The sequence below is a fragment of the Phalacrocorax carbo genome, chromosome 2 (assembly GCF_963921805.1).
Source record: "Phalacrocorax carbo chromosome 2, bPhaCar2.1, whole genome shotgun sequence".
Taxonomy (NCBI): domain Eukaryota; kingdom Metazoa; phylum Chordata; class Aves; order Suliformes; family Phalacrocoracidae; genus Phalacrocorax; species Phalacrocorax carbo.
In genome coordinates this window covers 109,904,445-109,917,219 of record NC_087514.1, presented here as the reverse complement: position 1 = coordinate 109,917,219, position 12,775 = coordinate 109,904,445, and the positions used below count along the sequence as shown (strand labels likewise).

General features: G+C 41.2%; 1 protein-coding gene across 3 annotated transcripts in view; it reads right to left on the bottom strand.

The window, feature by feature from the left end:
* LANCL2 (LanC like glutathione S-transferase 2) overlaps nt 1-12,775 on the bottom strand; it is a 33,374-nt gene that overhangs the window by 18,923 nt on the left and 1,676 nt on the right. Inside the window, exons 1-2 of one of the 3 annotated variants that reach the window (XM_064443827.1) lie at nt 10,704-10,727; nt 1,277-1,394 (exon numbers count right to left, since the gene is read on the bottom strand). In XM_064443827.1, coding sequence (XP_064299897.1) covers nt 1,277-1,337 — 61 coding nt within the window. In that variant the 5' untranslated portion in view covers nt 1,338-1,394; nt 10,704-10,727. Of the gene's footprint in view, nt 1-1,276; nt 1,395-5,575; nt 5,835-10,703; nt 10,728-12,775 lie in introns of those variants that run through there. The other 2 variants (XM_064443826.1, XM_064443825.1) reach the window with 2 other exon arrangements.

The window sequence follows — 12,775 nt, the reverse complement described above, 5'->3', positions numbered from 1 at the left end:
TGGATAAACACGATTGTCATTAGACTGCATTACTTGTTCATCTATCTTCTTGTTTCAGATAATGATGGCTGTGTTACTTTTAGCTTGTGACTCATTTTCAGCATGCTCTGGTTTATCAGCCATAACTTCAGTTGTCAGTCACAGTGTCAGAACATGGCTCCCTGGGCGCCATTTCATAATGTCAGTGTGAGAATGCCCACTACTTGAGATCTTCCGCACTTAGCAGCCACTCACTTTCAGACCTTGAAACACATCTACCATTTCAGTCTGAGCTGTCTAAAACTTCCCCACCCATCCACCCACAGCACCATCTGTACCAAAATGTTAAGAAGAAAGCAAAGAAATTTGACCCTTTCACTGCCAGAATTAAGCCTGAGCACAGGCAAAGCCTGGAGTGTTTTTCCACGCTCCTCCCCCTTACAACACAAAGATAAAAGAATACATCTCCTCAGGGCACGCTTCAGACATGCTATGCTAAAAGCATAAGTATGTCTGAAGAGTAAGATAGACAGAATAAGATTAGAATATACCATTGTAACGGCAAAGTGGCACTTAAGAGGCCAAGACAGAAAAGCGTTTTGGCAGCTTGAAGAGCAGTGGCCACAGGCTTGACAACTGCAGGCTCTGCCTAAGGATCAGAAGGGCTTATTCACATTTGGACAGCATCAGTGATGCAATGCTAAATGCATGACAGTGCCTAGCAATAACGAGCACTTGCACACACCTGTTTATCTTCATGTACTTCACAATCTTGCAACCCCACCTCCACATTCCCCCTCCTCACACGTTCATTTTACTATTTTTGTACAGACAGAACATGCAGAGCCAAATATCCATATTCCAGACTTCAAGGCGCCAAGATCCTGGACACACCCTCTTAATGATTAAAACATGCTGTTACCATCAGACAGCTGCTATCAGTCAGTTGAATAGAAAAAGGTGAAAATAACCCATTTTAAGAGAATACTAAAGAACCTAGAGGTAAGCCAAAAGGAGTAGCAGCTAGCCTTAGAAAAATTCACTCCTTTTGCAAGATAAAGATCTCCATATACAAAAGCCAGTTACCCTTTAGCTAGATTCTTTGTCCACTGAAATCGATGCAAGTCATTCCAGACAGTAGTGACCAAGCGTCCAGAGTTAAAAGAAACCAACTCACACAAATGCCTCTATCAGAGTATTTCTGCTGCTCCTGTGAGAATATCAGAACCTCCTCCTGTGAATAAACCCAATTATGCCATTTAACAAACACACTTCATTCAAATTCTAGCTTTCTCACCAGTCCAGCCAGTATAGGCAGAACAGTCATGTGGATCTGCCGTCTTCAGCCCTTCCTCCATTTGTTGCAGAAGGTCCTTGATTTTTGCCTGGATCCGTTTTGAGAACCGAGCGCTGACCTGAAAACAGAATACAGGAGAAAAGGAGCGAGTCAGAAAAGGAAAGAATCCAAGAATGCAAGCTGTCTGCTCCACTTTCTTGTTTGCAAAAAAAAAAAAAAAAAAAACACCAACCAAAAAATGACTAGGGAATAAATACTTCATGCAGTAATCAGCAGTGTCAAGGTGGTTCATCTTAAGTGTGTCCCATGTAATGTATTCTAAACAAATATTAGAATAAGTTACTAGTGTCTACATTAAATTATCTGGGGATGCTTTAAAGTCACATGAAGACCAGCTATGGACACTGACAGTATGTAATTATATGCTGTCTCTTATGTCAGGCTCTTAAGACAGTAAGCAAAGCTTCTCTGAGCTGAATTAAAGGTGAGTAGAAGCAAACAGAAGACAACCATCTGCTGCCACTCCATGGGCAAATACTCCATGCAGGGTCCTGGTACCGAGACCATATTATGGACAAACACAGCACAGTGAACCTACAAGCCCTGTGTAATAGGTGGTTGCTCTTATCACACGGCCCCTGAACATCTTTAGTGGCACTATGGAGCAGAAAATAGCTAAAGGAAAACACATGCTCATATTTGAGACAACCAAGTCAAAGTCAAGTCATCATCCATGAATATGTTTTCATCCTAAATCCAAGACTCTTTTTGATGGCCCAGTTTGTGACTGTCACATGGAAGGCAAACAGCTTAAGAATCATAGGATGCTCTTTCTCTCACTTCTTGCTCTCTCCTCTCCCCAAAACAATATTAGAATTGACATGCTTTATCATGAGAGGAGGTTGTTAAATGCAGTGAACTACTGAAGAACAACTACCTAAAAGAATGAGCTAGACACAGAGAAGATGAATAAAAGCAGCTTGGCAGCTTCACATCATGCATGAAGTTGAAGAAACTAACCCTTGATTTTATTCATTGCTTGCTTTTACTGTTGACCAAGAAAAGTTTACATCTGATGGTACATATGAAATATAACACAGGATACTTTACTCTTGCCACCATTTTCCTCTCATTAAGCATACTGTATGGGATGATGCGTTACTGATTACTCCCTTAAACCTATGGAACTTGGAAACAGTCAATTAACTAGAATTTACTGCCCTATTAGCTTCCGTGGGAAAGAGTATTCGGAAATCCTTTCACAGAATGAGTCTATATTTGAGTGGAGACATCAGAAACAACAGTCAAAAATGTTGTGGGAATTTTTTTGTTATATAAAGAGTATTATTTATTGATCAGCTTTTCCTATTAACATATTTATTAAAAGCTATTTTATATATTTAAATAGAGCCTAAGGTCTAGGATTACTTATAGAACAATTTACCTACTATGGAGCTAGAGAAGGAGAAACAAAAAAAACCTCTTCCCTTTCTGGGCTATAGGAAAAACTTTACCATTACCAGATAATTGCATCACTGACAAAACAGTGATGTACACAGACTTTGTGCCACCCAAAAATATTTTGTGAATGTGCTTTTTCCATCATCTACAGAAAGCCACAAGCATACATCACTTGTCACCTAAGACTCAGTTATCTAGGAACATCTAGAACAGAAAGTCTCTAGCAACATGGAAGCTGTCAGAGCTTCCCCACCTCCCAAAACAAGAGTCACAACGCAGTGGTCATCAGAAAAAAGGGCATTATCCAATTTGGCTACCTGTCAGCTTACACTGAGAATAAAGCTACTGTTTCCTAAATAGTGCTTGATTTCCTTCCACCACTTGCTTTCCCAACCTGCTCCCAAATAATAACAACCAGAATAAATCAGATTGGTTAAGGCTTAGTTTCATGTTAAACATATCTACATTTATTATGTTCTACTATAGAAAGAGATACTAGCTTATTAGTTCTTGCTTGATTACAACACATCCCAAAAGAAAGGGGTTCAGATAAATGACAGGCCTTGAATGCCAGCATGCAACTGATTACTCAACATACAACACACTTTGTAGTCTTGTTCAGAGCAGAATTTAAAATAAAAATCAGTGAATTCAAACATCCATTCAATGGATTCAGAAATCAGAAAGATAACGGGAATCAATCAAGTCCTCTGACACACTCAGAAGTCTTCAGGGTCAACGGTTCAAATCCATTTTATGATGGTGGGATAGGGAGGGAAAAGGAAATTATGCCATTATATCTTATGTCACACACATACCACGCTAGGAAGGAGCTACAGCTCCCTTAACCTCCTCCAGTAATTCTAGAAGTAGCAACCAAACACAGTAAGCATCTGACGTCTACTCTTTGGCCTTAATATGGCATTAAGCAACTTTTTGGTAGGAAACTGTACCATGCTGTGCTGGTTTTGGCTGAGAAGGGGTTAATTCTCCTCACCATGGGGGGTTGGGTACCCTTCCAGCTTCCCGGCTCTGCCGCGCTGGCGGGAGGCTGGGAGGGGCGGGGCCATGGTGGGGGCGGCTGACCCCGACTGGCCAATGGCATGTTCATTCCATACCATGTGACACCATGGCCGGTATGGGGGGTGGGGGGGGCAGTTTGTGGTTCGGGGGAGGCGCGGTGTCGGGTCGACGGGCGGCTGCATTGCGTGTGGTTTGTTTCGGTGGTTCGTTCCCCACCCCCACCCCCTCCAGGTGGGCCTCTTGTTATTTTCCTTTCTATTGCTTTTTTTTTTTTTTTTTAATTTTAATTATTAAACTGTTCTTATCTCAACCCATGAGCGTTACCCTTCCGATTCTCTCCCCCATCTACTGGTGGGGAGTGCGTGAGCAACTGTGTGGGGCTGAGCTGCCGGCTAAACCACGACACATGCACACACAACACACACCCCTTCCCTTTAACTAATTCAGTGAAGTCTCAACACAAAGGACAATCTTTCCCAAGGGCAGAGCTTCTCTCCTTCGAGAGACAGCTATGCCAAGGCTAAGGCATATGGAGAAACAGCGTGAGGATATCCACATGGATGCATCCACGCATAGCATTCAGTTTATCTGGCAAGAGTGAACTAAGGTTTCAGAGGCTCCTGATTTGTTTACTTACTGCACATCACAGCAGTCTGGTTATCTATGTTCTGACAATACACCTGCTGATACCAAATCCGGTTGTTTTTTATCAAACACCAGATCAAACTACTTAGAGGCAGGAGGGGAGGACTAGAATATCAGGACACCTGGGTTCTGCTTTGAAACTCCTGTCCCATACAAGTAATTTAGCTCAGGTTGGCATTTCCCTCTCTCTAAAACGGGAATTGTTACTTACGTATAAGTCAGTGCTTGGAAAAGTATAGGTCAAAGGATATTTTGATTACAATTACAAACATTTATCAGCCCAAACAAAGCTACTCCCAAGCTTATGCCAGTGTGAATAAGTTATGAGTGACAACAAAGTTTTCCCCACCTATTCCTCCACCACCTCCTCTTTGCCTTTTTTGGGGTTTTTTTTTTTGGTTGCTCTGAAGCAGAGCACAGTCACTGTTCATTTGATAAGATTCCACTACAAGCTTATAACAGATGCTTACGTGCACTAGAATTAATTACATAAAGAAATTAATATTGAAAGGTGGCTTTAGAATATTTATAAACCTCCTTCAAGAAATCTTATGGCAGCATTACAGCTGAGCATAAAGCTAATTTGTGTTGTGCACAGATTGATTTTCATGAGAAGCATATTCATTTCATGAGGATGATTCCAGCTGGCATTCAGCCTTTCTGCAGGTGACTTGTTATTCCTGTAGGGAAAAAACAAAAACCAGGAAGCCTGACCTCTGATACCCAATATCACATTTACTCCTGGTTCACAACAGACTGGGTGATAACAGGACCTGAAGAGTATCTTTAACAAGTATAAACAGTTTTTCTCCAGGAATTCAACTACTGCATTACTCCTCTGCTGCTGCAGGAAGAACAGCATTATCATCCCAACCACTGTTCAAGTTTTAGATTGGCAAAACACAAAAAATGACAGTTCATTCCCATATTACCCAACAGAACCCTGCACAATACAGATTACAGTAACAAGAAAGGCTTGTTATCAGCATGAAACAAAAGTAGTACAGAAAAACACAAATATTTTGGGTTTGCAAATTGTTTTGTGACTTACTGGAACCACATCACTTTTCCCATTGCAGTGAGGTGGTATGCAAAGCTATATCCCAATCCAAAGCCTTTTAAAGCCAACAAAATCATAAGGAATGTAAACATATATGTAATATCACTCACCTTAGGACTAATGATATGGTGTCTAAATTATGCTGTCACTGTCAGCAATACCTGTTTCCCCTACCTGCTTTCTTGTATTTGTAAGGTTCCTAAAAAGAACTTAAATCACCATCTTTTGTAAACTCAGCACTAAAACGACACACACACTACAAAAAAAAATAAATACACCTACCACCATGCAAATAAAAACTTCCTAAAACAAATGCACATTTCACTTGCAGTTGATATGACAATAAAATACCAATCCTTCCTGAACTACCTCTCCATTACAGCAATAAGTAGCAGCTACGTATGTGTTTTACATGATGACTTCTGGTGGGTAAGAGAAGCCTTTAACTTGAAGTCTTGCAGGTTTTAAAATAAAGCATGTACATTTGGACTAGGTATCATAGTGCTTACGTACATGTGACAATGCAACAAGACCTTATGGCATGCCTTTTGTTATTAGACGTAATACTCTGGTTTGACTGACACAGGGTGAATTATCTCATTTGCCTTTGTCAAAGACGGTTAGATATTGACGTTTTTCAAAGCATTTATTTGTATCCCAACACATCTATGCCAAGTAACTTGTGCAGACTCACGGCAGGACATTGGAGACCTGAGCTTAGTTGCTAACACACCAGTATTGTCACCACCAGCTCCCAAAACAACCCTATTAACCATATTTTACCATTACACTATTCTATTTTACCCCATCACCTTTTGGGGCACTGAAGGAGGAAGCAATTGGTTATGCAAAAGCAGCAAGGAGATGGCCTATACATAGAGGGCTACCTACTAAACAAGTAAAATAACTCTTATTTTATCTCTGTTTAAATCAGGTTAAGAAAAGAGATTTCAGGGAGAAGTGACTTTATTGTTGGTGATGTGTAGAACAGGAGACATAACATGGTGCTGGGGTTTCTTTCAGGGAAAGTGCATTTCATGGAGAAAAAAACAATGCAGCTCAAGTTGGCATGCAGCAAAGACTTACTCAGAAACCAAACTTGCATAGAAGACTGCACAAGGGACATGACAGACACTGGTAAGGGAGAAGAGTTGGGGACAACACAGCTCTACTGAAATGAGAAATCCTGGCCATACTGAAATCATTGGGAACTTTGCCACTGACTGTAAGGGAGCCAAGTTTCACACCCACGCGCTGGAGCACGGTTTTATTGAAGCAGGATGAGGTCTCAACACTCACCTCCACAGAGCTCCTTCAAGAGCTGACCAGAAGGCGTAGGATCCCACGTGCAGACCCTAGCAAGGTCAGCTGGGAAGCCACCTGCCTTTCTGTACAGGAAAACAAGCTTTGCTTTGTTTTTACCTAAATCAAAAGAGGCTGCTACAGATCCCAGAGCAGTTTCTTTTTCTTCTCTGAAAATACCAGATACTAGGAAACTGCATCACCCAGCCTCTGAAACAGTTAAACAGAGTTCTCTGCTACTACTCAGTTAGGTCCTTCCAGAAACAGATGCCAGTTCTGCAAAATCACATGCTTAATAAATGATTTGAAACACTTCTGTCTGTAGAACACATTGCTCTGTTTTTCAGTGATCTGGCACCTAGTACCATGCATGTAATAGTGGGGGAAAAATTAAAGAAAAAAAGGGTGAAGGGAGTGAAAGAGAGAAAGAAATCAATAGCTGTAGGCAAACTACTACACTGCTAACAAATGCTAGTTCAGGAATAGGCTTTAAATGCAGGCGTCACCCTGCCTCAGAGGAGATGAGGGAATGAAAAAGAGCATTAAAAGACAATCCATTCAAGGTACAAAAAAGAATTGTTTAAAGCATGTAAGAAATAGTGAGACTGTGCCTCTAATCCATTTGTGTCTAAAAGGAGGTATTTGTCTCGTTGGTGATTAGGCTGCAAAAAACCCCAAAGCCTAAAGATTTAGATATCCTACAGAGTCATCAAAAAGCTTTTGATTACTGGTAGCAAAAATACACACGATTAACAGACACCAAGGAACATTATCCTGTGTTCTGGGAAACGTGGGCTGATAAAGCAAGAGAGCAATACTGGAAATCACTGGTCCTCCAAGTGGCCTAGCATCAGCATGCTACTTCTTGAAAACTAAGAAAATAAAAGTGTTTTGAGTATAATTTAAAGTCACTCACTACACAGAGGTCTCCACCCTAGCTGGGACATTTTAAGGTGGTCCACAAGTTGTAAAAAAAGCCAATACTGTCTAAATTATTTTGATGCATAGACATATTTGATGCACAGTTATATTCCAGATATTGAACTTGACAGCATATCATTGTTGTGCAGTTAGACTGCAGACATCGTTTATTTTCACCAGAAAATGAGTACTTGTTATTGCATTTGCCCACACAACTAGCCAAGAGTAACAACTCATTAACACAGGTCTGCAAGATGAAACTAGAAACCAGCAAAGGGTGGATGGACATGAGACAAATTAATCAGAACTTGGGTTTTGATTTAAGAAAGCATCTTCATTCAGAACTGGTTGACTAAAACCAAATAGGCTTAAACATGTAGTTAAGGTCTTGTCCTGAATAACAGGAGAGGCTTTCAATATGAAAGCATCAGAAAAGTGCTAAGCTGCATTTGACGCTGATGCGCACTGTAGGAAAGAAGCAGCCATTCTTCCTCTCAGGCTGTGTACACTAACTGTTGTGAGTTAGCAATGGACAACGAAATACAATAAACTGATTCTTAGACTCAATTTCAACCAAGACTCACAAAAAGCAACACAAATTTCCCTTCAACAGAAACATGATTTGCAGTACTCAGAATCCTCTATTAAAATAGCACGCACCTGAGATGGGGTGCCTGGAATGGTCAAGAATGTTGCCATCTCAAGAAATGCAGCTACCCCATCCCACACCTCCAGCAAAAAAAAAGTGGTAAGAAGTAATTACTGGCTCTGAAGGTTCAATTTTGCCTCCAGTGCAGTGAGTGGTATGATTCCTACTAGTGTAAGCAGTTGCAATCGGTCCCAGAACAGAGAGAACTTGCTCCTCTCAGTGAGACAACTAAAATGCCCAGTGAGAAAACCTGACGAACATAAAAATACCACAGGGAAGGGAATGAAGAGTGAGGCAATCACAAAGAACTTTAGACATATTTTTAAAAGATATTTTAAAGGGGGAGGAAGACAGAAAAGCCACATAGAGGAATTATCAGAACTAACAGGAAATTGAGAAAGCACCAGGAAACTAAACATCACTAAATAATCCAAAAAACAATCTTCAGTAAATATTCTGTATCCCCATTTAGTGATACTCTTTGCCAGTAAGCATCATTAGCTTAAAAACGCATTTCCTGTAAGAAGCCGCCCCACAAAGCCTGATTAAGTACATTGTATACATTTGTCAGAACACACCACCTTTTACTAATATTCTTAAAACGTCATGGCAAGTCAGAAAAAAACTTATCAAAAAAGAATTGGCCTCGAAAAGAAGTTACTGTTTGGGCATCCTAGTGACCTATGATGAAGTTTGAATCCAATTTCAGTGCTGTCAAAGACTCCCTTGTGATGCCTCAACAAATCCAGACAAACTTAAATTGAAGGCAGGGATGCAGTAACACCTTGATGCCGGGGTGCTTTTCTTGCAAACACACAAAATCCACATCAGTTTGCCTAGGCATGGGATTGCTTCCAGCTTCCCCTGGGCAAGCAGGTAAGATCAGCCTGCCTTTGGTTCCCAAGTCACTGGCCTGCAGATGGTGTGAAGATGGCTCCCAAATCACACCTGACTATACTACAGATGTAGCCACAGAGCTGTGATGGCTCTGAAGATGGTGGGCAATCTGAAGTTGATATTGGTGGGCCACCCATGGGGCCAGGTCCTTGAACAAGCCATCACCACCCTTACCAGCAAGCTCTCCTCACCCTTCCCTTCCCCACGAAATCCACTAGAGCTTCAGAGCTCTCTATCACATGAAGATTTTGATAAACAGTTTCTGAGCCAGGACAGCTGGCTGTCCCTGCTTCATGCAAGCCTGCGCAGACCTCCCCATTCTTGGTCCCCCACCCACAGCTAATGGGCAACACAATGCCAACGAGTCTTGACATTAATTGCAGCTATAGGTTATATCTGCTCCAGTTCAGGTAGGAAAGCAAAGCACAATACCCCTCAGATGAGTTACTCTTTGGTTCCCAACCTGCACAGGCCCACAGCCTAAAATTGCCACATGTAAGAATAGATGAGTTTATAAGTAGAGTTGCCCACAATGTGGGGGAAACTATCGGAAGAACACCTGCTTTTTAAATATTAATACTTTCCCCAATAAACAATTACAATGAATTAAAAATTAAAAGAAACTTAACAGACAAAATGATTTTCCCATGAACTAGGGAATAACCTTTGTTCTGAATCCACAGCTGTCTATTAATTTCTCTGCCTCCCTGAGCATTCCATTTTGGAAACTTTTGGACCACTTTGAGATAAAATCTATAGGTACTTTTTCAGGCTAAGGTATCACTATGGGTTCCACATCAAAAGGAAAAGGGTTATAGGACCTATATTTAATTGAAAGGATTGTAGTTTTTTAAACAAAGGCTTATATTTAAAATTGTTTCTTATTAAACTAGAATTAATGCTGCCTGATGAATTACTACCTTCAGCTTTCTCAGACAAGTTACAGAAGTAATGCAAGTCCATGATACTTTCACAGTGAAGAAATCTAGTTAGGAGAAAGTGAATTCCAACTGTGTGAGCAGAGCCCACCTAGATAACTGCAGTGTTTACTGTGACTATTATTACGAATGCAAATCAGCAGCCCCAAACTTTGTTTTCTCTTCTGCTCTCCTACCTTCTAGCTTCCTGAACTGTACTTTATACATACAAACACATGCAGCAAGGATTTTGTCCCAGTTGTCTCACATTTCAGACAATGACTTGAAGAGCTTCTTGTCCTTTTATCAGCCGAATGAATTTTAGATGGCAATCATGGCAACTTACGAAATCCAATTAATAATGCATTGCCTTCCATGACAATGGCAGAGCCCCGCACACCTCTAGCTGTCATTACGTGAGTCACTCAGTGCTCACCGCTCCACACAGCAGCAGATGGGAGGAAGAAATTATCCAGAGCTTCTGAAAGCTGCTCTCATTTTTAGGAAGCTTGTGCTATTGTGTACAGCAGTATACAGAACAGATTCCCTGACCTGTGTAAAGTCCTTTTGTCTTCACTGGGGCTTTAGGCAGGCAAAGATGTTTCTCTTACAGGACTGGAGCCTGTTAAATGCAAAAAAACCATAAAACCAAAAAACACGAACAGCAACAAAAGCACCCCAAAATAATCTTCAGGAAGTCTCATAAAAGCCAGGATAGTACTAGGATTGACAATATGCAAATGCTGCAAAGAATATGAATACACATAAATATATTCATGGCTACGTTCTAGCCCAGAAATATGTAGGACAATTCCTCAGCTTTTGCAGATGCAGAAACAAAGGAAAATGTACACACATATCTGCCTTCTCCTACAAAATACAAAGAGTTGAAAAAATTCAAAGGCTACTGAAAGTTGGTGCAGTTACATCACTTTAACATGGTACAGAAGATGACTTGTTCTTCCAGAGGAGCTTCAGACTTTCGAATGTAACAAAGCCCAGACACCACTTTTTATCAATTACACAGCTAGACAGGTGCTCAAAGATATTTTCTGAACAAAGCTGCACAAACAGCTGGCAGCTGCCACACAGTAACAAGGAATGTCATCCACCACTGATGCTGGTTAAAAATATTTGCACCCACTGTAAAATAGCATACTCATCTACAGCTGAGCAGGACAGGCATTCTTAATGTGAATCTAGGGCTACAAAATCATTGACTAACCCATTTCACCTCTGCCGCAGAAGAATGTCTCTGAATTTGGATTAATTCAAGAATTAAATCTGAAGTAAATTAGAGTCAAACTATTCTGCAATACAGCTAATATTCCCTAAAAATAAAAATTTAAGGAAGTTCACCTTCCTCTGACATCAGTTCTCACTTTGGAAAGCTGTAGTCAACCTAGATCAGCAGTAAATGAAGGTTTATTTTCTCTTTAAAAATATGGTCATGAAGTGTCAGATCTGAAGCAGGTACATAAGAAGGATGACCGGCCTACAAAAGGCCTTAAAGGAAAGTTCTTGGTATGTTTTTTACCAATTTAACAACAATATATAGCTATAGCTGTTTTGCCATCTCCTCTCTGCCTTCATACCTTAACTCACTGTACTTGGATATTTTTATATACTGAGACAGATACAAAATACAAAGAAATCACAGTTCTCTTTCACAGAAGAATTAATTTTACCAGCACTGAGTATATAGGGATTTCTGTACAAACAAATCAGCTTTCACTTCCAAAGCTACCCTTGCTTTTTAACCCTTTTCAAGCGCCAAATTCTGCTTTTGACAGCTGCAATTAGCTGTAGCAGTAAGATACCAATCCCTCAACGTATTCTCTTTTGTGTGCTCTGCTTAGCCACACACAGCTTCATAAACCTCCGTTGTAACAACTAGTGAGACCTTTCATTGCCTCGGACAGATGGTGAGCTGATGGCTGTCCTGCTCATTCTTTCGATGATCAGGAAGAATGCTGCCCTCACCACCGGGCATCACCATCCCTATTCCACCCTATCAGTAAATCAAGGTAATTCCTTACTGCCACAAGCAGGAAAATACACAGCAGAGATTAAAGGCTCCCCTTTATTCACCTCAGCATACAGTCGTGCGAGCTAGGAAAGTCAGCTTCGCACCCAGTGCATTTGCACTTCTAGCGAGGTCATAGTGCAGTGTTTTTCATCTGAAACGTGACAAAGCAGCGCAGTATTGAAAGACAAGGCTGCTCAGGGGCTAAAATGACAGAAGGCCCATATTCTGGTATTCCTTCTGCAGCGTAAGCCAGCCTGCATGGTAACAAACCAGAGAAGCTTCTGTGCTTAAAGCCTAGAACACCCACAGCTCCCCAACCAGCAGCACGTGCTGTCAAGGAGATAAGTGGAGCAGGACGGACTCGTGTGTGCAGTGCCACCAGAGAGCCCCTCTACTGGGCCGAACCGACTGCCGTGGCGCACCTGGATCCATACACGTGGGTATGACAGTAAACACATGCCTTGGAGAGAATGGTCCAGCATCACCCAAAGCCTGAGTGTTGCTGTCACCTGAGGAGAAACTCCTCTTTTCTAGATCCACGGTCATCTTTTCCCTTCCCGGCTTTCCTACACCTGCTCTAGGTGTCCCTGCTCAA